Here is a 26,076-nt window from a genome sequence, read left to right on the forward strand (position 1 = left end):
TCTTCAGATGGGACATCGGTGGCCGTGTTTCCGTTATTTTATGCAATTTAAATAATTCAAGTCCGATTTCCAGACAGTTAATAATTCAAGTATTTGAATTATGTACGACCAACGAAAGTGGTTTCCCTCAGATTACAATTCTTACTGTGTTTGAGTCTTGCCATAGCAACAGGACAGATAGGTTACAAATTATATCGACGTAGAAAACACAACAGCACTTTACTTTTCTTTACTTTTTGACTCAGCTCCGAAAGTCAAAAGACTTGATTTCATTCAAGTGGTCCTGAAACGTCTTTAGACATAATTTCTCCCAGAACTTATTTACTGTAGAAAAGAAAACATCAGCACTACCTACATTATACATGGGTGTTTTCATATTGGATTAAAATTTGAGTCATTTTAAATCTTTAACCTGTTTAATTTTAGCTACGTTTTTTTTTCTTTTCAATGTTTGTGATTTTATATGTCAACGGGATCTTGGATTATGAATAAATTCATAAATAATTTCCTTTTCGTTTAGATTTGGACAACAGTGAAGCCAACGAGCGACTGAAGTTCGGCGTACTTAAGAGACTTCCCAAGGTACTGATGTGTGACCAAATCAATCATTAAGATTTTTGATCAGTTTAGAAAGTAACTAAACTAATCAAACTATGTTCAGAATAAAGACTCTAAACAGGAAGTTGATAAGAGTTTCTTTCTCCCAAACTAACTTCAATTAACCAAGACCTCGTTTTCCTCAAGCATGTCTCATAATATTTGTGTAACCACTTGGTGTTCAGACTGAGAAAGGCTTTCTGGAGCATGAGGTGACTCTGGGTGCTCAGACTCTTGTGTAACTTCCATGTGCTTCTGTGTGTGTGCGCGCGCGCGTGTGTTTGCGCGTTTCATCCGCAACGTGATTGGAGGAATGTCGAGTGTTTTGCATCTCTGGTGCATTTCCTGTCCATCAGACTTTTGTTGAGTGAGTTTGGTAGGCAGCAGAAACTCAGACACAGCCTCACACATCTGAGGCAAAGGAGGAGGCATTTATTTCTCCACTGTAGAGGTTTTGCACTGTGAGAAACTCAGCCAGCTAATACAATGTCCAATACAAATGTGTTTAACTTTTTTTTTTTTTTTTAAAAAAGGTCAAACTGACTGAACCATTAAGTTCTACTACCGGCAAAAGTGACGAAATATGCAAGAAAGAGGTTAGCAACTTAGTGAACTTAGCTATTTGCAACCTCAGACTAAAAGGACTTCGCAACAGCTGAATGATAGAAATGAATGAATAAAATCACTGAAACATGTAACTTTTGACGAGGGTCAAATTAGTTTTGAAACGGTGTTTGGATATTTACAACAAGGTGGGCTTTAGCTCTGACAATGGTCGATATAATGGTGGTAAGGAAGAGTCAAAGTAGATCAAAGGCAACCAAATTAGACCTAAACTCAAAAAGCTTTATGTCATTAGAGAAGTGTGATTATTGAATCAGTAGCAGGTGTACTGATTAACTAATGAGAAACAGCTGTTAGGGGACCAGGAAAGGCACTTGGGCAAAACGACTGGAGTGAATGGATAATGTAAACCAGAACAAGTTTGGTACTCAAAATACAAAACAATGCACTGTAGAGACAGACCTGTTCTAACTTCAAAAATTTATGGGTAGAGGCTTACTTTAAAAATCTAAAAGACAATGAAAATTTTATGTAGCCTTCTTGTGATGTTGCCTACTTGTTTGTGTGTATTGTGAAAAGTACAGTTTTAACCAAAAGAGGAAAAATCAATTGTGTAACAAATAGAAGAAAAAAAACTTTAGTAATATAAACAATGCAGCTGGTTACATACTTTGTTAAATTTGGCAGTTGTGCAATATTTAACTAAACGTTATTAAACTTGGTAACAAAATAATGTTCTAAAACTTGATGAGAAAATCAAATGTTAAAAGTGCAAGAGCTGAAAATGAATACATTTGAGTTAATTGGATAACTTTTTGTTAAAAGTTTTTGCTAGTGTACTGAAGAAGAATAAGTAATCATCCCACTGTAGTTCCCCCTTTTTTTGTGTGATTTATGACTGTTGTGCCTTTTTTTTTTTTGAAACCCTAAAAATAGTACAAATTCCCCAAGACCCCTCATTAGCAGTCCACCCTTCGATAATGCTGCCGCTTTCCATTTGGTGGAATAGAAAGGGACAGCTGTTCACAGCCTTCAGGGAATCTCTCTTTCTCCCTCCGTTTCTGTAGAAAGTGTGAGCTACATGCCTAAAATGTAAAGTGTTTTCTGTGTATGTGTGTGTGTAGCCTATGGAGCAAAGGATCTACCATATGTGGGATCATCCTGTCAGCTCAGCCTCAATCTCCAGAGATTATGTCAAGACGCTGCTGGAGAAACACAGCAAGAATAAGGTAACATGGAAAAAACTGTGTGATGCATTTCCTGTAGAATGTCTCATAGCGGAGTATACGCTAGTGACATATCAGGAGCCAATTTTATCTGTAAGACCAGTTTAGGGGAATTTTCTCAGGTGCTGCTGATATGTCTGAATTTGTATCTTACGAAAAAAACTTCTATATATATATATATATATATATATATATATATTTTTTTTTTTTTTCTTTTAATCTTTCTCCTCAGGGATTTGTATTTGCTGGGCGAGAGAAACCCAGCTTCAGACCCGAGTTTCTTCCTCTAACCTATCTGGCAAAAATGCTCTCTGATATCGAGTCACAAGGTAGAGTATACCTCTATATCCTGCAGGAAAGGCCTTTAAAGAAGCTTTAGGAACAGGAAGTGAAGATGTCATTTATTCCCGTCTTAACTCCTGAACAGCTCTGAACCCTTTCGAGGAGAAGGAAAACGTGGATGCCAGGTTTGTGGAGGAGTCGGCTCTGATGCAGACGCTGATCCAGCTGGGCTTTGAGGAAAAATGAAGCGGCTGGAAGGGCGACGAAGGATGCGAGACGGATGGAGAGAGAGCAAGAGAGAGAGAAAGAAAAATAGATGAGGAGGAAAATCGGTTTAAGGAAGAGTAAATGTCTAACTGGGCCTTGAAGGCATGAAATGGATTGATGTTGGAAAATGAGAGTCGAGTGGAGAAGTCATGAACAGGATCGCGCTGTTAAATGAAAAATTATTGCGGGGAACAGAGGGATTATAGGGAACATCTTAGTGCAATTCACAAAAGAAAGAACTGCAACAAAGATGCATCTTAATACTTCAGAATATAATTGTAAAGTTAAATTATTTCAATTCCATTTAAAAAGTGTATATAGACACACACACAATTCAACTATTTATTTCTAATCACTTTATTATGGCTTACAGTGAGGGCAATACCAAAAAAATGTATGATTGAGAATATATTTTTAAAATCCAAATATTATTAAAAGCTCAACTTTTTTCGTTATCAGCTGAACTGTCTTAATCCAAATTTCTGTCTTACCGTTTATTCTAACAGTACACTGCTGGAGTACAGGGTGTCTATGTAAAACACATGAATCAAAAATATATATACATTTCACAATAAAATCTTTTTAGCACTTTATGCATGTCTGATTTTTGATTACGATGCGGGATAATCCGACAAACACACCGGGAAGTCTGCTCTCTTGACAGTTGTCCACTGACACGTTATCCATTGTTATCCATTGAAAATCCATTGTTATCAATAAAGAAGCTGGTTGTATCCGAGCACATGAATGGAAAGTTGAGTGGAAGAAAAAGGGCAAGAGAAAACGCTGGACGAGCCACATTAATGCCCGCTTGTCTCAGAGGGGCTTTGAAGTAAATGCAGGCATGTTATCAGCTAGTGCTCTGATGACATCAAAAGTTATCAAAATAAAGGCTTGAAACTGATCACTATGTGTGCAATGAAACTATTTAGAGTGCAAGTGTTTTTTTTTATTCACTGGAATAAATTAGAATGGTAGTCTTAAGTTTAATATTAAAATAAATTCAACAATATTCAAATCAACAAAACGAAAAAGTCAAGCTTTATGAAATCAAGCTTTATGAAGCTTTTTTATCTAAATCTAAATCAAGACCTAGGAGCTGCTAATCTTTTTTTTTTGTTCGATTACGACCATCGAACGTTAACTGTATTTATAAATCACACGCGCTCTGTACCCCCTCCTCCTGTGTGTTTCCTGTAATGCTGCTGCATCCCATCAGCTTCATCACCAGCCGACAAAAGGCTTCGCATACAGAGAGGCTCGATGTGGTCTGCCACACATCAAGTCTGATTTCAACACAGATTTGTACGGCAGCCTTTTAGCAGAACGTGTAAACACGGGGAGGCAGATTCAAACTTTCCTGCAGGATTTAGTTTTTGAATTAAGATGGAGCCGGGTTAAAGGAGAGGTGGAAGCATGTGGCTTAAATAATCAACCCCCACAAAGCAGTAGCTGTAAATGATTCTTTTTCTTTTTTTTTTGGTTGAATGTTTCCAGTTTTTAAAGTGTTTTTGCTTTGATGAAGTACCTCCTTAACTCTTTTTAAACCGATTCATATTTTTTAAGACCATGCATGCTCATAAAACTGGATTAAAACTGGAATGTAAATACTGATTTTCATCATCTTTTTTAATGAAGGTCCAAAAGGACAATGTTAACACAGACAACTGAATTTTACCTAATGGGACACCTTTGGGATGAATTAGTGCATACACTGTGAGCCAGACCTTCTCGTCCAACATTAGTGTCTGACCTCACAAGAAAAAAATTGCTAAAAGTTCACATAAACACACCCATTAACCTGGTATAGTTTAAAAGGCTGGGCTGACTTTCAATGAAGTCAAAAAGTAGGAGCAGGGATTTCGCAAGATAAGTCATATTTACGGAAAGACCAACCCTCTGCGTTTTAACACTCGTGTGACATTTCACATTAAAATCATACATGTGAATCTTTAAGTGTAAATAGTCCTTCTCCATCTAATGGTCTCATCCACACTCTTATGCTGCCGGTGTTATGTAGCAGCCGAACAGTTTGGGGCCAAGTTAATCTGACAGCTTCCAGCGTGAATCTGCAATGGATGATCACACACACATGTGCGCACACACACACACACACACACACACACACACACACACACACACACACACACACACACACACACACACACACACACACACACACACACACACACACACACACACACACACACACACACACACACACACACACACACTTGTCCCTTGGTTTCTTCTTAGGAAGTTGACTCATGCTGCTAGCAGCACCAGTCAGGGTTGACATGGTGCACACCAGCTGTTTCAGGACTTTTCCTCCTGCACATCTTCTCTTTCCACAGACTCGTACATCAACTCACCAGCCATCAGAGGCGTCTGCTCGTTAATTCGGGGGAATTTCTGGGTTTAACAAATTGATTTGATTTATTTATGGCAGACGTTGCCGTTTTAAGGCTCAACTTCATGTTTTGGCATGAAGCGCCCACTTCCCCCAAATTTTGAACTCTCCACCCAATTTGCAGCCCTCTGATTCATCCCATTTTAACTTTGAATCTCCTCTACCGCCTCCTCCAGCTCTCCGTCACCTTCATTTAAATTCTCCTCTCTCTTTGTCATTCTTCATGCTCTTTCATTGCTTCCGCTTCCTCTCCAGATTTATCATTTTCGAGCGCCGCGCAGGCTTGCCGGTCGTCGTGAAGCTCAGACAGACCCCGTTGCAATTTCTTTAAAGATTACGACCGTGAAGGGTGAAACAACAACAAAGCCGAAGAATGTGTGGGAATAGTTTAAGAAATTAATCTCATCTTCGAGGGAGAGGAGGTCTGAGCGGTGCTGATGTGTTGCTAGGCAGTGTGGCGATTGTGAAATCATACAGGGGAACATTATGCTAACAAAACACTCGATGTCATACTTTCGCTTTTACATTAAGCACTTCCAGAAAAGATATGGGAACGAAGGAATACCGGTGAAACTGAAAGAAGACAGAGAAATTTAAATGTTGCCAAGATTCTTTTTTTTTTTCCTCCCTCTAAAAGTTCCAGGATTTCACTGTCAGATTGCGATAATTCCTCATGTAGGCCCCCTGTGGGCGGGGTTTGACGGGCGCGAAGCGTCCGAAGGGTACGGGCAGACCGAGGGGGTCGTCCAGGGGGATGTACGCGTTGGGGCGAGCTTCGGCTGTGGTCAACACTCCACTTGGCAGCTGCCTCCACTTATTTTCCTCAGCAAGCTACACACACACGCGCGCACACGCACACACACACGCGCACAGAGAGAGAACCACACACCAGAAGCACTTTTAATATTTCATGCGAGATTGCATGACCTTGAATTAAATACTTAAATCCAGACCTTCCTGAATCTTAATCATGGAAATGGAAAAAAGACGCAACAAGCAGTACATTTTTTATGGAGCTCCAGAAGAAAAGAGCAAACAGTTGAGTGATTGAGTTGAAAATAATGAGGCCGAACAAAGTTGGAGGCAACGGTGACGGTTCTGTTGAGTGAAGGTCTTTTGTTTATTGGGAAAGGAGCCAGAGAAAGTCAGACGGATCCCTGGCCAAGAATCTTCCCCAAGCCAACACTAACACTAATAGCTTTTTACTGGATCCGTGAGCAATTCTGGTAATTCAAACTAGCAGAAACAGATAATCTGTGGTGCTGGTCGCCCCCTTGGTCAAGTCAACAGCTGGTGTGGAAGCATTTGAAGCAGCTGCAACCATTTATTGGCATTGCAACTAAAACTGTCTGTAGCTCTGGACCAGGGCCAGCTCTGGACTGGACTGAGATAAACGTGGCTGTCATATAATTGTCATATAATTTAGCAAGTATATGAGCTTTATTTCAAGGGATGATTGGGTTCTGCTTTTGCAAAATCAAGAGAAGAAACTAGAAAAAGGACAATAAATCAACCAGATAAATGTAAAGACAACCAAGCAATGTGGAGGTTTGAATGATGCAGCAATAAATGGAGTTCAACGAGGTTTAAACAGAGACATGAAAAACTAAAAAGGCCAATGAAATGAATCTAAAATGATTATGTATTGGCTTGGCCAAAAAAGACAGAAGATAATTTTAACTACCCAGTTTTGTTTTGTTTTTCCAGATGGCTGACTGCCCAGGGCTACATCTCTTCAGGGGAAGCATAAGCAGTTTGCAAAAGTAAAAAAAATAAATATTTGACTTGGTCATTCAGAATCCCTAATCTAATCATTTGGTTTTTTTTATTAAAATGCTTTAATTTCTTAATTTACTCAATCTTCAATCAAGTTAGGTTTTTATAACACATTTCAGCAACAAAGCAGTTCAAAGTGCTTTACATAAAAAAATCCCACAAAAATATAAAGTCATAGAACACAAAGGAAACAACTGAAGCATGACATTTTGCTAATTATGTTTTAATGTTTGATTTTAATCTGTACTGACGAGCAGAGGTTAATTTATATTTATACAAAATATATATATATATATATATATATATATATATATATATATATATATATATATATGTTTGAGTTTGTTTTAACCGAGACAGGAGAAGTTGTTTCTGGCTCTAATGAAGTCGATATTGGTCCACAGAACAAAGACAGTGGTGGGCTCAATCGATCTGAACCCGATGTGGGTGATGGATCGATGTCTAACCATGGTGGACCCAGCTGAGTGGAGAGATGGAAGGAGGGGGAAAAAAAAACCTTGTGTCCATTCCTTTTTGTCATTTTCCTCAATTTCCAGCTCATAGCAGCAGGCAGATAAACTGCTGTTAAATCTCACAAGACATAAGTGCCTTAATTGCTGTTTGCACACAAAGCAGCAAAGAAAGGCTTCAGGTCTAAAACAATTAAAAATAAGCCAACGTAGCTTCTTTTTTAATTGTAATTTTTTTAGCCTTAAGCTTGCAGTTTATTTTATGTTATTTTAGGAGCTTCGTTTTATTTTTTGAGAAAAGCTTTGATACACATTTCAGCCTTCTTGCCTGATTTTTTTTCTGCGAGTTTCCTTTAAAGACACAACTTTTCACATATACATTTGCCTACCATTTCTTTGACACTCTATTTGCTCTGAAGTGCATCGTGTGACTTTTTAACAGTTGATTGCTTACCCTCTTTTTCTCTTCTTTTGCTCTCTGCCTCAGTCTCCTGTCTCGCTCCGCCCTCCTAAAGGTCTCCTCTGGGTCAAAATACCACGGCACTTTTGGCAGCTGAAAAAAACAACAACAAAAAAAAAAAACATAAGAGCAGAGCAGGAAACGCCCATTTTGCATCGGTTTCACCGAGCTTGCAGTGTCATGGCTCAATTCACCATTTGGCCACAGCCAAAAGTAGATGGTTGCTTTGGTACCGGGATGCGGGGAACGTTGGACCTCTCCGTCTTTTACCTCAAGGTTCAAGTGGCGTGCTGCAGGCATGCATCAGCCCCAGCGATTCAACGGGGTATTAACACAAACCTCTTGAAATATTTACAGTGCATGTTGGGAATCCACAAAAAAAAATGTTTTACTTGATAAAATATTTATAGGAGGCAAAAAAAAAAAAAAAAAAAAAAAGCAAACACGGCTTCAAATGTACAATTTCTGTATAAAGCAGAGATTTGAATGCTCCTTTACTTGAAGTAAACAGAACATAGTTCTTTAAATACAAATATGTAACAGAGTTTAAGCAGTTTAAAGTTAGTCTGAATGCTCTCTAGTGATATTTTGAATATCAGAACCGGATTAAATGTCAGCCATAACTTTAGTTTATGTGCCTGTATCTCAGGGAGAACACATGCACAGGATGTTAACATGGATGGTTTCACTTTATTAAAGCTTAGTTTACACTTTTACAAATGGTAGCGCCGTGGCTGACTGGAACCTCGTCTGACCTCGGACAAGCTGGCCGCCTGCTTTACGGTAAGCTCTACAAGATAAGCCACAACATTTTTTTTCTTTTTAAATTGTTAATGTTACTGATGTTCATCTAGACACAAATCTGCTGGAAATGAGGAGATAAAAATACTTTCAGGGTTTAGGCAAGTGCCAGATCCCACATGTGTTTTTCAAAATAGTTTGTATTATTCCGATCTTACTGGAAAGGAAGGCCATCACTCTATCAAAACGATACGTGGCTTTCAGATATTTCACTTTGTGTCAAGCTACAAACAAAAATCTCAGTAGTTGCAATAGCCGTTCACAAAAAATCCCTTAAAACACCCCCAAGGTTTTTTGTTTTAATCTACCAAAAAATGTGGGGAAAATGGTTTGAGCATTTTTGCAAATCTCCGTGGAGTAAAAAAATACAACAGAAGGGTGCTGCAGTCGCTTTGCTCATGTTCTCTCAGATGATGACAGCTTCATGTTGAGCTTCAAACTGGCTGTCAAAAAACTAAAAAAGAAAAAAAAGAAAAAGAAGGGATGTCATGTGGACCACATCCATCTTTTATGTTGCGCTTTTGATGAGTCGGTGACAGGGGTGAGGAATACTGACGGAGCAAAAGACAGATAAAAGACCAACGGCAATTTCCCTAAAAGTAAGCTGGTAATACTCCACACACAGAATCGCAAAGCACTTAGTACTACATTAGAAATTTAAAAATGCCAGCAGTGTAATGTTATTTATTTATTTCAGTCAACCATTATTTAACCAGGAAGTTCATTGAGATAATTCTCCAATGAGGGAGACTTGGTCAAGAGACACACTGGTGTACAATATGCAAAAATAATGGAGATACAATTAAAATGTCATGAAATTTACTCAAGGTTAAGTGGGGAAAAACCCAGTAAGATTTGAGCATAAGATTAAGATTTCACTAAATTTAAAAGCAATCCATGGGAATAAACTGAGAGTTTTAGTGCGACTTTTGCAAATTACTCCAGAACCAAGAGAAAGCTTTTCTTTTCTCCTTCCGAGTTCGGATCAGAACAGAAGCTGACACGATGAAGGTCTTTGACTGCAGACACGAGATAAAAACAAAACAAATATGGCGGCAGGTCGCTCGCCAGCAGGGCAGCCTTATAAATAAATACAAGCCAGTGCTGCTGCTCCCTTTGTTTTAGTGAAGGCCATGAAAGCATAAAGCGCATGACGCGTCCTGAAGGCAGCAATTGTAGTGAAAGCACTTTGACATATTGAATTCAGACAATGGAGGACTGGAGGGAGCTTCATTCACGTAGATAATGTCTCTATAGTTCAACGCAGTCAGGGAAGTTGTTTGTTTGTACCAGATTTTTCCTACCAAACAGCTCGAGACGAGATTTGTGCCGATGTAAGAAGCGAGGAACAGATTTGCGCTTTTGTAACAGATGTTCCATATGGGGGGGAAGGAAAGAAGGCGGTCATAAATCCATATGGCCAAATATTTGTACACGGACACTTTTTTCCTGCTTATGTCCAGATGCTTTTATGCTCCAATTTTTGAGAATAAACTTCTGGGATGCTCTTGAATTTCAATGTTTTTGGATTTAGGAGAATTGACATGGTTTTCAAATATTTTGGTGAGGAATAAAAGCTTGGAAATTTGTCTACATTTTATTTTCTTACTTCACTCTCCACCTTTTAGTAGAGGCAGCACATAAGCTGCTTTTCAAAATTTTAAGAATAATGTTAGTTTGGATACTCAAATTAAGATTAAAGAACTTTGAATTGGGACCAAATAACAGTCTGAGCTTCAAACATTTGCTGGGTTGCTAAAATATTCAGAATATGATTTGAATAACACTCTGTCCAGGCTACCTTCCATGACTCGGAGAGGTCGCCGAATCCGTCGAGTCTGGAGACCTCCGTCTGCTCCACCAGCGGCTTTGACAGACCGGTCTCCTGCTCCGCTCCTTCTTCTTCCGGCTGCTGCTGACTCTCACGCTCAGGCAGCTTCGAGTGCACACCAAGAACAGGGAGAAATTAGCTGTGCACATCTTTTAAAGTTCACAAGGTAAAATTCTAAATGAAAACGCCAACAGGCACCTCCTCCATTTCTCTGTGAAGTTCTGAAGGTGACGAGGCCTCGTCCTCTGAATCGTTGGACTCATTGATGCTTTCTGGCCTCGTGTCTCTGGATTCTGACAGCTGAAGGATGTGGAAAATTGGAGTAAAAGACAACAAATTGACATTTTAAGCAGTACGAATCTATTGCTACTTGCTCTGTCGGGTGGTTTCCCCTGCAGAAATTAAAGACGCCCTCTATTCAGGGATTCAATAGATAAAAACTCAGCACGTTTCTTTGGTAAATGAAAGGTGCTGAGTTGATGGGAGCTTCTTCACACTGGGTGAAAAGTCTTTGGGATATAAAGTGATGTCGAGACACAAACACTTAAGACAGCAGATATGGAAGTGAAGCAAGTAAAAAAGAAAAGATGATTTCTACACATCCATGCTTTTCCAGGCTGATATACTATTTTATTTTGCTTCTCTTACTTCTTCAAAGATGAGTGAAAGAGCTGGAGAGAGAGATCTGAAAGGCACAAGGTGGACATTTTCAATCTAAACCCTAAACCAACACACTTAACCCCAAAAGCGCTGCAGTTGGGGAGCGAGAAACTAGGAGACGGAAGAGGTGAAGAGTGGCGACATGAACCCACCAGAGCCTGAAAGGTTAACCGTTTACATCAACAACGGGAAGCGAAGGGAAGAAAAATCAGCGGTGGATGCCAGGAAGTCAAAAATGCACTTCACAGCATTTTATCTAAAATCTATCTTCACACAAATAAATAATAAATCAGTCAATCACATGTCAGCAACTGGATACGTTTCGGTATCTTGGTGGGATGAAGAGGAATTTTTAACATTCAGCACAAGCAACAGAAAGGTTGGAAAAAAGGCTTCAAAAATAACATGGTGTTTGGTGGCAGATGAGGTGGTTTGAGTATCTCAGAATCGGCTGAAACGCTGGGATTTACACATACAATCATCGCTCTGGTTTACATAAAATGGTTAAAAAAAACTTAACACATGGCATGTCAAACTTTGAAGCAGACGACAACAATAGGAGCCCCTTGTTGTCAGCATAGAACAGAAAACAAGGGATACTTAACTTACCACATCAGTCAAAACTTAAATCTGCTCAAACCCAGGACGATAAGACACGAAGCAAATTAATGCTTTGCTTGTTTTGCAGATGTTAAAGGAATTCTTACAGTTGTCATGGTTACGGGGGTCACTAAAAACATTAGCTTGGTTCATAATATCTGCCTTTTTTTCTTGCACTGACATGTGACATAAAAGACAAGCTGCCATTTTCTCAAGTGCATGCATGCAAACAAAACAAAACAAAAAAACGGAGAAATTAGCTACACATTTGCAGCACGTCTTTTAAAGTTCATGAGGTAAAATTACAAATGAAAACATTAGCAGGCACCTGCTCCATGTTATTGTCGAGTTCTGAAGTTGGCGAGGCCTCGTCCTCCGACTCGATGGACTCAACGGGGTTTTTCAGCATCTTGTCTCTGGCTTCTGACAGCTGAAGGATGTGGAATATTAGAGTTAAAAATAACATATTGACATTTTATGCAGTACGAATCTAATGCTTCTTCCTCTGTCAGGTGATTTCCCCTGCAGAAATTAAAGAGGTCCACTAAACAGGGATTAAATATATAAAAACTCAGGACCTTTCTTTTGCTAAATGCATTGTGTTGATAAAAGCTTCTTCAAACTGGGTGAAAAGTCTCTCGGAAAGAGCTATAAAAGAAATCAAAGTTTAAAAAGCCTCAAGATCCCCCAAAGGTAATAAGGTGATGTCGAGACACAAATGCTTAAGACAGCAGAAATGGAAGTGAAGCAAATAAAAAAAAAGATGATTTCTACACATTTATATTTTTCCAGGTTCAAATCTCATTTTATTTTGCTCTTCTTAGTTTCTAGATGGGTCCGCACAAAATAATAACTTTTAAGTGCTTTAAAAGTCACGTATCAACATCTGTAACTTGGTAAGACAAAATAGGAAGAAAAAAAAAATTAGGAATCAACACAATGCTGAATCAAGTCATCTCATTGTTTCCTAGCATACAAAGATGATCAGCACTTTTCTAAAAACAGCAGGTGTTAAGTCATGACTGAAACATCTACTGAAATCAAATAATGTAGAGGACATTATGTAAAGTCTTTTTAATTTCTTAATGAGCGTGCATTTGGTCTGTAAATCTTTCAAGACTGTGTGGGAACCCTGGAGGAGGCTCTAGGAAGGTGAGTCAAAAGAGCTGGAGAGAGAGAGATTTGAAAGGTGCAAGGTGGACGTTTTCGATCCAAACCCTAAACCAACACACTTAACCCCAAAAGCGCTGCAGCTGGGGAGCGAGAAACTGGGAGACGGAAGAGGTGAAGAGTGGCGACATGAACCCACCAGAGCCTGAAAGGTTAACCATTTACATCAACAACGGGAAGCGAAGGGAAGAAAAATCAGCGGTGGATGTCAGGAAGTCATCTGAGAATCAACTGAACATCTGGGAGTTCCACACGTACAACCAAATTTCTGCTTTACAGAAAATGGTGAAAAAAAAAAAAAAAAAAAAAAAAGAAATAATCAGAAAACCGAGGATACAACTTACCTCAACACATCAGTCGATGCTTAAAGCCTGCGCAGACCCAGGACAAGCCAGAAACGAAGCAAGCGAATGCTTAGCTTGTTTTTCAGATGTTAAAGGAATTCTTACAGTTGTCATGGTTACGGGGGTCACTAAAAACAGAACTCCCGGCTCGGTTCCTAACCTCCACCTTTTTTTTTATTCCTTGCACTGACATGTGGATAATGAAACAAATTAGACCGAGTGTCGTTACCACGCGACCAGCTCACACGTGAAAATACAGATTTAGCCATGCAATTGACATATTGCTGCAGTGCAGTTGCTAAATATTAATGTTTATTCCTCAGTGAGTTCACTTTCCATGCAACCACCTCTCATTTCTCAGCCCTGCTGTTTTTCCACCGTCAGTGTTGAAATCTTATAACCCAATTGAAGATTTTTTTTTTTACCTCTTAAATTAGTTTTACTTTTAAAAATGAGCAGCATAAACGGGTCTAAAGGGAAGACTCGGAGGAAAACCGCAGTGTGAATTTGCAAGCTTAAGCACAGTGTGGACTGACTGAGGGACAACAAGGACCTGGCCTGACCTGCAGCTCTCTCTCTTTCATCCGTCGGTGTTCAGACAAAGCGATCGCCTGCTTCATGGACACTTCTGCGGAAACGGCCATCAAACAGAGGTTGATGTTGAAGATTTTGGCCCGGGCCTCATTCAGCTAGAAACAAGCAGGGAAAAAAATATATGCAGAGATAATGTAAGCAATTTAAAAATGGTGCTTTAATGCAATACATCCACACAAATTAGTGAATAAATGTGAAAAGGGAAAGGATAGCTAAACTTTTTAAACTTTTTACAAGTACGAATGTGAAATTAGCAGCTCCTATTTGGATTCAAGTCCCTAATTAGCTTACTTATAAAGGGAGTCAGTTGAACTGGCTCGCTTCACTGTCCACTTAAAAACACACACACACAAATAACTGGGCTGCAGTGATGTTAGCTTAATTTTTAAACCTAGAACTCAAATTTGACTGTAGGGGGACAAAAATGGACCACATCCATCTTTTATGTCTGCTTCTGATGATTTGGTGACAGGGGTGAGAAATACTGACACAGCAAAAAGATATAAAAGATGGGCTGAAATTCTCCCAGAAGTTGTATCATAATAGTGACTAGAGTCTCCTCTCTGCCATGCTATAAATTCAAAAATGTTATAGCAGAATAAATGTGCTAAATTAAAATCTGCCTTTTTAACGGGATAATGGCGTCTTCCAGAGGAACACCGGCCTACCTTCTTTGCCACGGAGAGGCTGTGGAGCCTGCAGCTCTCCGCCTGCTCCCCCAGCGGCTCCGACATCCAGGTCACCCGCTCCACCTGGAGTTCTTTCTCCAGCAGCTGACGCTCGCGCTCGGCCAAGTTCGCCTCCAGCTCCGAGCGCACGCAGACACAGGGAGAAGAATTAGCTGCGCATTTTGCAACTTAGTATTTAAAGTTCGCGAGGTAAGTTGTGGGTGGAAATGTTAGCGTGTAGCTAGCTACCTGCTCCATTTTCTTGACGAGTTCTGGAGCCGGTGGGTCGTCGCCCTTTAACTCCCGGCATTCAAGGGTACGAGTCACGCTTTTCAGGGTCGCGTCTCTTGCTTTCGACAGCTGAGGGATGCAGGAAATTGGCAAAAAGACACTAAGTGTTGATGCGTGTATGTTTGTATCTTTCTCAAAGCGAGCAAAATAGCAAAGTGAACAGCTAGCAAAGTTCTAGCTACTCCTCTTGGTCGAGTGCTTTCCCCTTTCAGAAAATGAAGATATTCTACCCTGGGATTAAAAAAAAAAAAGATAAAACTCAACACCTTTCTTTGCTAAATGTAGTGCGTGGATGGGAGCTTCTCCCGACAAGGTGACAAGTCTCTGGGAACGAGCGATAAGAGAAAATAAAGTTTAAAAAGCGCCTCGAGATCCCTGAAAGGGATTAAGCTTTTTTGTTTTTGTTTCGTGTCATCTCTTAAGACAGCAGAAATGAAAGGGGGAGGCAAGCAGAAGTGAGATGAGTCAAAGGAGCTAGATAGAGAGAGAGGGGGGCAGGGTTAACGTTTTAGATTCAGGCCCTCAGCTGACTCTCATCCCAAAAGTGCTGCAGTCAGTCAGAGAGTGAAAACCGGAGTTGGAGGAGGTAAAAAGTGCTGACATGACTGAAAGGTTAACTGTTCACATCAATGGAAGGAAATTGATGTGTAAAAGTAGGAGGGAAAAAATAAAAAGTCAGTAATAGATGCCAGGACATCACAATGAAGTGTTTGCATTGCTATATTATCTGCAACAGATTAATTATACCAAACAGCCTGCAGCCTTTCTGCACCAATGGAAGGGAAATCTTGAACAGCGTTAACATTCAGAGGAAGTTTGTCAAAGAGCATTTTACTCCGGTTTTAGAGGATTAATAGATTTTACAGAGTTGTACCCACTCACAGGAATGACAAAGAAAATGTGCAAAAAGGAAAAACAACTAATAGATAAAAATTGGTACAAGCTCTTTTTTTTTCCTCCCGGGTTTTGTTTAAACAAAAATAACTAAAGGCAATCCTAGAGTTTTGGAATACATCAAGACCAGCAATTCAGTAAGAATGCATGCACCATTTGGAAAAAGTATAGATTTTGCAGAATACTGCATCTGTGTTGGTCTGAAATATCATTCTCCCAACCCTTAAATCTATGTTGTCTCATACCAGCAAAAAGAATCAACTAATGAGTCCATTTTCTTGCAGAATAAGTAGGAAAATGATTCAGTTTCTGCCTGTAACCTAAGTGCAAGAAAGGAATAATTTAACCTGCAGCTTTATATCTCATCCAAACTGTTATTTCAGATTCACAAGGCTCCATTCCATCAAAATAAAAGAATATGAACCTTGAGACGATCAAGGAGCCATGACGGTCACAATGAAGAGGACATCGGTAGGAAATGGAACAAAACAAAAAAAAAAGAGAAAATGTTGGACACAATATTATGCTGCCCGTTAGTTCTGGAACAGAGGAGGTTGACAGCAGAGAGGCCGAAAAGCAAGATATGCTCAAAGAATAGGCAGACAGAGGCAGATGGACTTAAAAAAAAAGAAATGGAAAAGATGGTATGAATAACCATTCATATAAAAACAGAGAGAGAGGGAAAGAAAATGAAGAAAAACTGATGCAAGTGAACAGGGCCATGTCTGCAGTTTGGGACAACTAAAGCTTGTTAGTGGGACCGAGTCTGTCTGGCATTCATCATTGTGAAGTCCAAATTCTGCAACAAATAAGGAATAAAAAAAAAAAAAACATTTCCAATGAACATGCAAATGCAGGTTGTAGAAATGAATAGTTATTATTCAAATAACTGAATATTTTGCATATTTTTCCCATTTCCGAGGGAGATAAAAAACCCTTTAGGGGACTTCCCTGCAGAGTCATTGCACAGGGCTCAGCCAGGCATTACAGAAGCAAAAGGCATTTGTTTGTATTACAGCGTCTGCCTCGCCCGCATGTTTTAGTTGGAGTTGATAGCTCACTAGTTACGTTTAAAGTTCTACAATAAAAGACGTGTTCAAACGTGGAAACCTTAAAAAAAATCCTAACTTTTCATTAACAGAAGCACTTTAACCACACAATGCATTCCTATACATTAGGGTAGGCAGTAAGTAGGAGGATGATGGCTCATTTAAAACATACCTCCAGCTTCTAGTTTACACTGTTCCCTAACTTTTGCTGTTTGACCATAAATAGATGGAGACAAGCCTGCAGGGAATTGTTCCGAGTCGCAACGTAAATTAATAATGACTCTTTTACATTTTCTCTCCTCTGTGCTCAGCCTTTCAGTTCAGCATCACCGTCACCTCCCGGAACCACCGAGCACACACCGAGGCAGCGGCTTCGCCTCAAATAAACCACACACGGGGAAGTGTCAGCAGAAATTGCTGCGGGATTGTGTGTCTGCAGAAGAAGAGGCCCTTCTCTAAACCGAGAACAAAAAAAATTGTCAAAAGAGTGTAAAGTGTAGTGACAAAACACTTAATGCGATACTGAGCTTTATGTGAGTCGAGGTTCGACTATGTTGTGGTTTTCTCGTTTCTAACCCCTAAAAAAAAAACTTGGCCTGGCTACCTGAGAAAAGGTCATTGAGCATGTCATCAGTTTATTCAAGAGACTAACATTTATTTTACGTCAGAAAATTAAAGTTGCCAATAAGGATTTGCAACTTTCCAACACCACTATTTTTTTTTTTTAACTCAACTGCTTGCGACAACCGCGGAATGTATTAATCAACCATTTTAAACTCTGCTCTGAAGCTTTTAATGCTGCTCAACTTCTTCAGTTCATCAGCAGCCAGGATAAGAGGAGCGTGTGGTTAGATCTGATTGATGCGTGTCCCGTCTTCACCCAAATCCGCCCGCAGTCACTTAAATGCGTCATGATGGATGGAATACAGAGCGTCTCCATCAACCTCGTTCTCTTTTCTTTGCTCACGCATCAATCTTCTTTTCTCCGCAGTTCCATCACTTGTAACCCTTTTTTTATATATATATACATCCGTCCCTTTGATGTCTGTCTCCTTGTATCCATCCATCCGTCTCCGTGTCGGTGTCTGTTGCCTGCCTCCTTGTTTTCTTCATCCGACAGTTACAAATCATTGCTGGGCTTTTGGCCTGTGAGTGCTGTAAAACATCACGGAGATGACAGCCTCCGCGCCGCTTTCCAATTTGCATTTCGTCTGCATAATTTCAGCTCAGCGAGTAGTTAACACGACGGCTTAAAGAGCCACACAATGGGACGGTACACCGCACGTGTTATCATAAACGTGAATAATTACCTTATTTATTAACCACGTCCCAAGATCGAGCAATTAAGAGCCTCGTAATAAATATAAGTTAAAGACAAAGGGACGGATTAATAAAGAAGAAAGGTCACATACGTACAGAATACAGTATAAATTATAATAAATAAGGACATATACAGTGAGACCGCCAACAATAAATAAATGCAAAGTCTCTATGGAGGAATTATTGTCAATAGTTAGCTTGGTCAGCACTCGAACCGCAGCAGAATTAAATTTTGTGGTCAGACAATTCACAGCTTCCCAAGCTCTGTGTTTACAATCACTGAATCTTAGAGCGAAGTTATTATCATAATAACTCTGCTTTATAACGGTACAATTTCAGCGCTATGGATGTGCCAGATAATGCAGTTAGAAGATGAAATAAATCAAAACTCTCACTTTCTAATCCCCAACAAAGAGGCAGTTGTTCCATCGAGAAATTCTTTGCAGAGTTGATGTGATGAATACAACTAGTTTCCCCCCAGAGGAGCTGGCACAAGCGGCAGCAACCCAACCCTGGAATAAGTGGAAGATAATGGATGGACAGATGGGTTTCCTGCTTTAAAACTGGCTTTTAATGTCATGCATCAAATGTTCACTCGGTTTAAGGATGTAAAAGTCAGTCAAGAAGGTTAATGTAACTTAGTTTATGCTTTTCTGAAGTGTTTCAGATCATTTTCCTTCTGCAACACCAAATTGTGCCCGAGTCTCAGCCATTCGACCCAAAGCAGTCACCTAAATACGAAAGGAAGCTGGAGAGGCTGTTCAAGAACAACCTATCACTGACTGAAAGAGTCCAGCCAAAAGAAAGAAGTCCTCGCTACAACATGGGTATGCTCAAAAACAAACAAACTCAAACTCGATTTGATTTGTCCAAAGTGCTGACGAGACAAAGTTAAACGTTAGGAAGCAGTTCCCATTTAATGTGAGCCTTATGGGCACTTGCCCAGGGCGGCACAGAAGAAAGGGTCGCACCAGCAACACGTTTGATAAAAGGATAACTTGTTCTTTACCTCACACGGGTAAACAGTGTAAAAGGCAAGTTACAATGTCTGGGCAAATTTTGTTGACATTTTAAAACAAGTGTGATGGCGGCCATTTTGCTTCTGGTAGCTACTTGCACAAAGTAGATGGGAAAATAAAAGATAACTACTTTTTTTTTTGCTTTTGTTGTTTCTAGGAGAATTAATCTACAGAAACCAAATTTGGAATCTTCTGGAAAATGTTCCTACTTGGCATGTCAGCCTTAACCCAACTCAAATTTTGTGGATTATGATTAAAAGCCAGGTCTGTTCCAGGAAATCTGAACAGCATTTAGTTGGGATAAAAATCACATATTGCACCGTTGTAAACTACAGAGACGGCTGCATATAAAAATTCAGTTTGCACCAATTTAGAACAAATGATGTCAAACACAGAAGCAATTTTTTTTATGCCAACTAGTAAAAATCCTTCCATCTAATGAAACGCTGGGCAAGAATGTATCAACAGTGGACAGTCGATTGCAAATTTCTACAACACACAGACTTTAAACTGCATCATATGAGGAGAGAAAGTTTATAACAGCAATAGCTCAGCTGATGGCTCCCTCTGGAAACAGCTGAGCAGAAAGCTGAGCAAGATGCAACTTGTATGAAGAAAGTAAGAATAAAAACAGAGAGAACATCAAAGGTTAATGCCAGAAATTATTGCAGATAACAAGAGAGTAGCAGAGGGGGAAAAACCCCTCCAACTAAAAGCTTAATCAAATAGGAATGTTTTAAATTTGATCTTAAAAGTTGACAGGAAGTCTGAACGACAAACTAAAACTGGGAGAAACTTCCACAACCTTATAGCCAAAAGATTTGCTTCCTGTTCTACTTTTAGACACTCTGGTGCAGTAAACTTGCAGTCAGCGCACAATGCTCTGTTGGGTACATATGGGAAAGAAAAAGAAAAAAAAATAAATCAAACCTCTGATATATAAAGAGGCTTGAAAGTTGACAGATTTATATGCAAAAGTAAAATTTTGAATTCTGTTCCTGGGAGCCGAGGAAGAGAAGCTGAAATTGAAAGTATGATCTCTCCTTTTAACTGTTGCTGCAATATTCATGAATGTGCAGCATTCAGGAAGGTTTTTAACAGAATGTTTGACTTTCTAAACATGAAATGGGTTACATAGAAAAAAAAATGTGTGACATTGTTTAAATAGAAATCAACCTAAGCAGCTGAGGATCTTGGGAAAAGGAGACTAAGAAAAAATAAGACTAAAAGAGTCAACTAACCCATAAATGTTGCATAGTATTTGTGTTGATGTTTGTGATTTTATTCAATCTGAACAGCATTGTAATACCAGCCAACCTAGTAGCACTTTCTAAGCTTTTCTAGCTCCTGGTCAGATGGGGTGTCTCTGGAAAGTTTGCATGTTCTTCTTCTACTTCCATTAGTTTTCTGCGGGGGCTACTTCTTCCCTGACACAGTCCACAGCCTTGCATATTTAATTAATCCGACAATCCCTGCTGAGGTGTCAGAGTGAGTAGGTGTGAGGGAGAGCGGTTTGAGTAAGGCTCATGACGGAGCGCTCCGATGGCACACAACCATGAGCAGCAAACATGCACTTTCAATTAATCTCTCCTTTTTGTCTATGAGTTCATTCAAATCAAATCAAGGCTATTCAGTCTAGAAAAATGCATTTGGTTTAATCACTTAGTAAGTCTTCGTTTATTTTTCTTAATCAATTTTTAAAACAAAGGAAAAATAAATAGATGGAGTCGTTCAGCTTTGATTTATTTGCTACATCACAAGTTGTGTTTTTCATTGAATTCCTTGATCAAGTTTGGATTTTGAATAACAGACACTAAGCTGGGTCTAAATTGCTATATTGCTCAACTACTAGTGGGGAATTAAAGTGAGATTTTCACACGCATGGAGCTTTTGCCACATTGAAACTCCAAAATTGCATGTTTTTTATTGGGATTTTGTGTGGCAGACCAAAGCAATATAAAGCATAATTAAGAAATTCTCAAAGGAAAACACCAACCTTTACCCTAAACATACAGCCAGAGTTAAAATGGTAAAGTTACATTCAAGCATATTTTTATGTTCAAATTGTTTAGACCTTCATCTGTTTGAGCATCTTTGGCAATACACACACATTCAATCTGATTGTTGTGTTTTTGCAAAGAAGAAAAGGTAAAGTGTTCTGTAGGTTTGTGCACAAAAGCCGGTTGTGGGCATATCCCTAAAGCAGTGGTTCTTAACCTGGGTTCTATCGAACCCCAGGGGTTTGGTGAGTCGGTCTCAGGGGTTCGGCGGAGCCTCTGCCGCGGAGGTAAAGACACACTTGTGTAAAGTCGTAATGACGCCCCGCTTTGCCATCACTTGCTGCAGAGGATCACGTTACATTGCTTAGCCAATCAGTGCTGCGGAGGAGCCCTGATTGAAGGAGCTCCACTCTCAGCATGGATTTGAACTTGTGTCTTTAATTACTTCAGCAAAATTCACCGTTTTTACCATAGACATTAATACTATAATATTAATGTCTATGGTTTTTACCAAATTCTATAGTCTAAATCTGCTCCTTAGTCACATCTTTTCAGGGTTGCTACTGCCTCTAGTGGCGTGGGGGTGGTAACACAGCTAATATAATTACATTACTAAATCAGAATACCGCCAAGTATTTTGTGTGTCGGCAGGGGGCAGGGGGGGATAAGAAGGGTTCGGTGAATGCGCATATGAAACTGGGGGGTTCGGTACCTCAAAAAAGGTTAAGAACCACTGTCCTAAAGGCTTGCAGCTGAAATTGTAGCAGAAAATTGTTCCACAAAGTATTGATTCAGGAGGGACTGGATATTAAATGAATGGCTCAGTTGTCAGAATTTTTTGTAGAAATGAAAACAAAATAAATCATTTTCATTTTTTAATTATACACTTCCTTTTGTTGGTGTAACAACGTAAAACCCAGACGGGACGAGTTGCAATTTGCTCTTTGGAAGGTTTAAAAGAAATACATGAAAAGTGGTAGGAATATTTTGCAAGATGCTATATATTAAATCTGACTTGGAATCAAAAAGTTTAATTTGTGAAAAATCAATCTACTCCTTTTGTCCTACATCTCAAAACTAGCTAGCGGGCAGAAAAGACTTCAGAGATAAAGAGGTGAGCTCTTGGGTGTAGAGAAGAGGTTCTATACAACATGTTTTGCTTGGGCCTTCGGTTCCTTTCATTCGGTTTTGCTAGTTTCCCTTAACCTGTCACATAAAAGTACCCTCACATCCAGCAGAGCCACATTCACACAGGGATTCCCCATGGCGATAACTTCCAGACAGGTTGGAGAAAAAAAAAAGATTTAAGAGAGGAACAAACAAACAATATGACTCACCACCAAAGGGACACTGCAGTCTGTCAGTAGCCCCACCTTCAAATAAATCTCGCTCCATTAATGACCGCGTGTGTGTGCATGTGCGCGCATGTGTGTACGTCTGATACTCTCGCAGCACCGCGAACCAGAAGCGGAGTGTACAGTCATTAGGCAATAGTTTTAGCAAAATTTAGCTGCATGCGGAGCTCTCCGAGCATGCACCTGTACAGGACGTCAACCTGCCAGCGTCTCGTAAACGGGGCAGTAAATTCAGAGGCAGACAACAACCTCTGTTTATTTTGCAGCAATTAAAATTCCTCGGAGTGATGAAAGCCTCAGAGTGTATTGAACTTCAATAGTATAACAGATGGCCCAATTTATCTTTGTCAAAATTCCCCATCAAAGGGAGGGGGGTCCATCTGCAATGAACAGATAAACTGGTCACAGATGAATACAAATAGACAATATATATGATAAATCGACGGCAATGCAGTCGCATGGAGATTGAATTCACATGGCGACTGAATAGGGTTGGCAAGCCTCCTGCAAAAAAAAAAAAAAGAAAGCCATGATTCACTTTTTGTACCCAGGGGAGGCTGTACAAGGGAAGGGGTGTGATTGAGAAAATGATTTGCTGTTTACACACAGAAGAGAAGGAGAGAAAAATAAATGACTGGATGGCTTGATGGATGGAGCCAAGTGCTGATGAATGGGCGGACGAAGAGATGAGGGATAAACAGGACTGTGTGTGAATCACACAGTCCTGGAAAAAGTATTCACACCCCGTTGAACTGCGAGGTTACAGCCACAGATGTCGTTTGTTGGACGAACAAAAAGTGGAGTATAATTGAATTCATTCAACAGTTTATGACCGAAGGCAACTGGCTGGATTAAAATATGTAGATGAATCGACGGAAAAGGAGCAGAATGTAAATGCATGCTACTTTTAATTTGATTAATTCCATACATCCCAATGAAATGCATTTAAGTTTGTCATATTAAGATCAAGTTAGGGCATTCCTCTTTCTGAGACAACAAAGTCAAAACTGAGCTGAGATTTATTTTAAGGTGGAGTCATAGAAGTGGATTAATTAACAAAATGGAATTGAAAACCTGAGGGCCAGTTTATCTGAAAAAAAAAAAAAGAATAAGGAGAGAGGGTAAAAGAAAAAGAACAAAAAAAACTTTGAGGACTCCGTTTTATGAACAAGGTCATGCCATGAAATGTGAAATAGGTTTGCGCAGATGAAGCTACTTCCATTTGAACGCACGCCTCAGAGAGACGGAAGGAGCATTGGGCAAAGCGAGAATAAAAGCAGTGAAATTGCTACGTAGAAGAAAGTAGATATATATTTCAGCAAGAAAAATAGATAAAACCAACAGCAAAAGCCAAAAACAGATGGAGAAAATAAGCAGACGGTGAAATCTGAATTCATCCAAAGAGCAAAAACACCTGCATTTGAGAAATTTGAAACTCAGATATGAAGCAAACCCTCGATGGAAACCTCAGTTATGTATCAGGATGTGTGCATCTGTCTCATCTCTCTATGTTGGGATTTATTCACGTGTGTGTCTTGGCCTCGCCCGTGGGAATCTTGTGGCCTACTCTGTGATTGTTTGGGTTTATCCCTCCTGGCTTAGATTCTAATCTTGTGCTTTACATCCACCTCCGTTCTGAGCTTTGCTAGCAACTTTCTGCTCCTTTTCGAAGCTACAGGAGTAAAAAGCTAAAACATCGGCAGCAGAGGACTGAATGCTAAAGCTATTCAAAACAGCAGTTAATGTTGATTGGAATATATTTGCACATATTCTTCAACCTAAAACCAAAGTTACAATTCTTCCTGTATTTTTACTCATAAACCCCTCAGATGGACATATTTGTAATTAAATAGTGTTTTTCTGCACTTGTACCATTTGCCTGCATTTAAAGACATGAATTATAAACATATTATAATATATTTATGTGAATTACACCAAGGTGATAAATGTCAATTCTACAAGATAAGCAATGACTGTTGGCATTAAATATTTACCAACTTTCTGACTGTAATGCAGGAGAGGAAAGTTGAAAACTATTTTCTGGCTTTACAAAAAATGACGGGATAGTCGTAAACATGAAGGACTCATCTCGTTTTACAGCAGTTGCTGCCAGGCGCAGTTAAAATTTGAGGTAATAAAGAGCTGAAACATCGTAGAAAGTTTTGTTCTCTGCCGTTTCATACTGAAGAACCTTACAACTATTAAACATACCAGCAAATACCTGAAAGGATTAATGAATACAGTTAAAGTAGTGCAACAGCTGGCTCAGCCCGACTTGGCTCAGTGTCTTTGACATAAGGTCAGGTCTTATTAAGGGAAAGGAGGAGGCCTGCAAGCAACCAGCCTTGCAACAGAGTAACAGAGTGATGCTTCTTTATGTCACATCGTGAAAATAATAGGATTTTAATTGAACACAGGACACATAGTCCTTCCCCCTCAGATAGTAAATCTCAAATCAGGGCAGCAACATTTTTGAATGAGTCATGCAGTGGGATGATTCATTTCCCTCCACTTTGCAATTTGTGTCCGATTGACAAAAAGATACAAACCTTATTAAGAGATGGCGCCCCAAAAGTAATTCCTCCCTGCAGGAGTTGCAGTTGAAGGACCTGGTGGTCTCCTGTGAGACACCCCTTACTCTCTTCCTCTACACTTTTTTTCAGTTGCAGGAAGTCTTATCTTTCATTTCCCCCACTCACCTCTAAAAACAATTGAAAAGGTTCAACAAAGAAAAAAAAAAGGAGCTTAAAACACATTCGCAGAGACGTCAATCACCAGAAACTCCGGTGGAAAAACGTTGGGAATATAATCATCCGGTTCGGGAACAACCTTCATCGTTTGAACCAACCACGGAAAGCGCTAATTGACAGGTCTGACTGCACCCTGATAGGGTTCCTAAAATATGAAGCTGAACGGCGTCCAGAAACACTGATGGTCATCCTCATGCCAGTATCCTGCTGGCACACTACTCCCTGATTAGAGGCTTTATATGCACAGACAGGCTGAATAGTACCAACCCGTCGAAAATGCTCATTTATTACAATAAAATAGCAAAAAAAAAAAAAAGAGACAGTTCCCCTTTGCTGTCCTGTGACAGTTTCTTATCCTGAAAGTATTTTTGTTGATTCGATTGGATCAGTAGACATGATGGTTTTAAACACTGCAGTTTTTCTACCTTGATTTGCAGTGTGATGATCTCCTCCTCCTGTTTCCTCTTGAGTAACACCTTCCTCTTCTTCAGGTCTACTTGCCTCTTCTCCTCATTAATCTCAATCTGCAGTTCTCTCGCGTCCTTCTCCGCCGTCTCGGTTGCTCTGTAGCTTTTGGCGACGGCTGCCTCCAGGTTCTTCACATGGTCGTAAAAGTTTGACAAAACTCCGTCCTGCTCCAAGAGCCGTAACCCCCTGCATAAGAAATAAGGCCATGCA

General features: G+C 39.7%; 2 protein-coding genes across 8 annotated transcripts in view; one reads left to right on the top strand and one right to left on the bottom strand.

The window, feature by feature from the left end:
• Positions 1-3,529, top strand: part of gsap (gamma-secretase activating protein) — a 30,595-nt gene extending 27,066 nt beyond the window's left edge. For both annotated transcript variants that reach the window (XM_081604214.1, XM_008400973.3), the window contains 4 exons: positions 521-582; positions 2,286-2,390; positions 2,620-2,716; positions 2,815-3,529. In XM_081604214.1, the coding sequence (XP_081460340.1) occupies positions 521-582; positions 2,286-2,390; positions 2,620-2,716; positions 2,815-2,915 (365 nt within the window). In that variant the 3' untranslated portion in view covers positions 2,916-3,529. The remainder of the gene's footprint in view (positions 1-520; positions 583-2,285; positions 2,391-2,619; positions 2,717-2,814) is intronic.
• ccdc146 (coiled-coil domain containing 146) overlaps positions 1-26,076 on the bottom strand; it is a 73,946-nt gene that overhangs the window by 14,100 nt on the left and 33,770 nt on the right. For 5 of the 6 annotated variants that reach the window (XR_532743.3, XR_014086136.1, XM_081604213.1 and 2 more), the window contains exons 17-24: positions 25,824-26,052; positions 14,970-15,080; positions 14,721-14,858; positions 14,022-14,147; positions 12,273-12,374; positions 10,883-10,984; positions 10,655-10,789; positions 8,047-8,145 (exon numbers count right to left, since the gene is read on the bottom strand). Coding sequence is in view for 4 of the 6 variants with exons in the window: in XM_081604213.1 (XP_081460339.1) it covers positions 8,047-8,145; positions 10,655-10,789; positions 10,883-10,984; positions 12,273-12,374; positions 14,022-14,147; positions 14,721-14,858; positions 14,970-15,080; positions 25,824-26,052 (1,042 nt within the window). In the remaining 2 variants the exon portion in view is untranslated. Of the gene's footprint in view, positions 1-5,938; positions 6,178-8,046; positions 8,146-10,654; positions 10,790-10,882; positions 10,985-12,272; positions 12,375-14,021; positions 14,148-14,720; positions 14,859-14,969; positions 15,081-25,823; positions 26,053-26,076 lie in introns of those variants that run through there. The other variant, XM_008400969.3, reaches the window with a different exon arrangement.

The sequence above is a fragment of the Poecilia reticulata genome, chromosome 23 (assembly GCF_904066995.2).
Source record: "Poecilia reticulata chromosome 23, P_reticulata-male-v2, whole genome shotgun sequence".
In the NCBI taxonomy this organism is placed as follows: domain Eukaryota; kingdom Metazoa; phylum Chordata; class Actinopteri; order Cyprinodontiformes; family Poeciliidae; genus Poecilia; species Poecilia reticulata.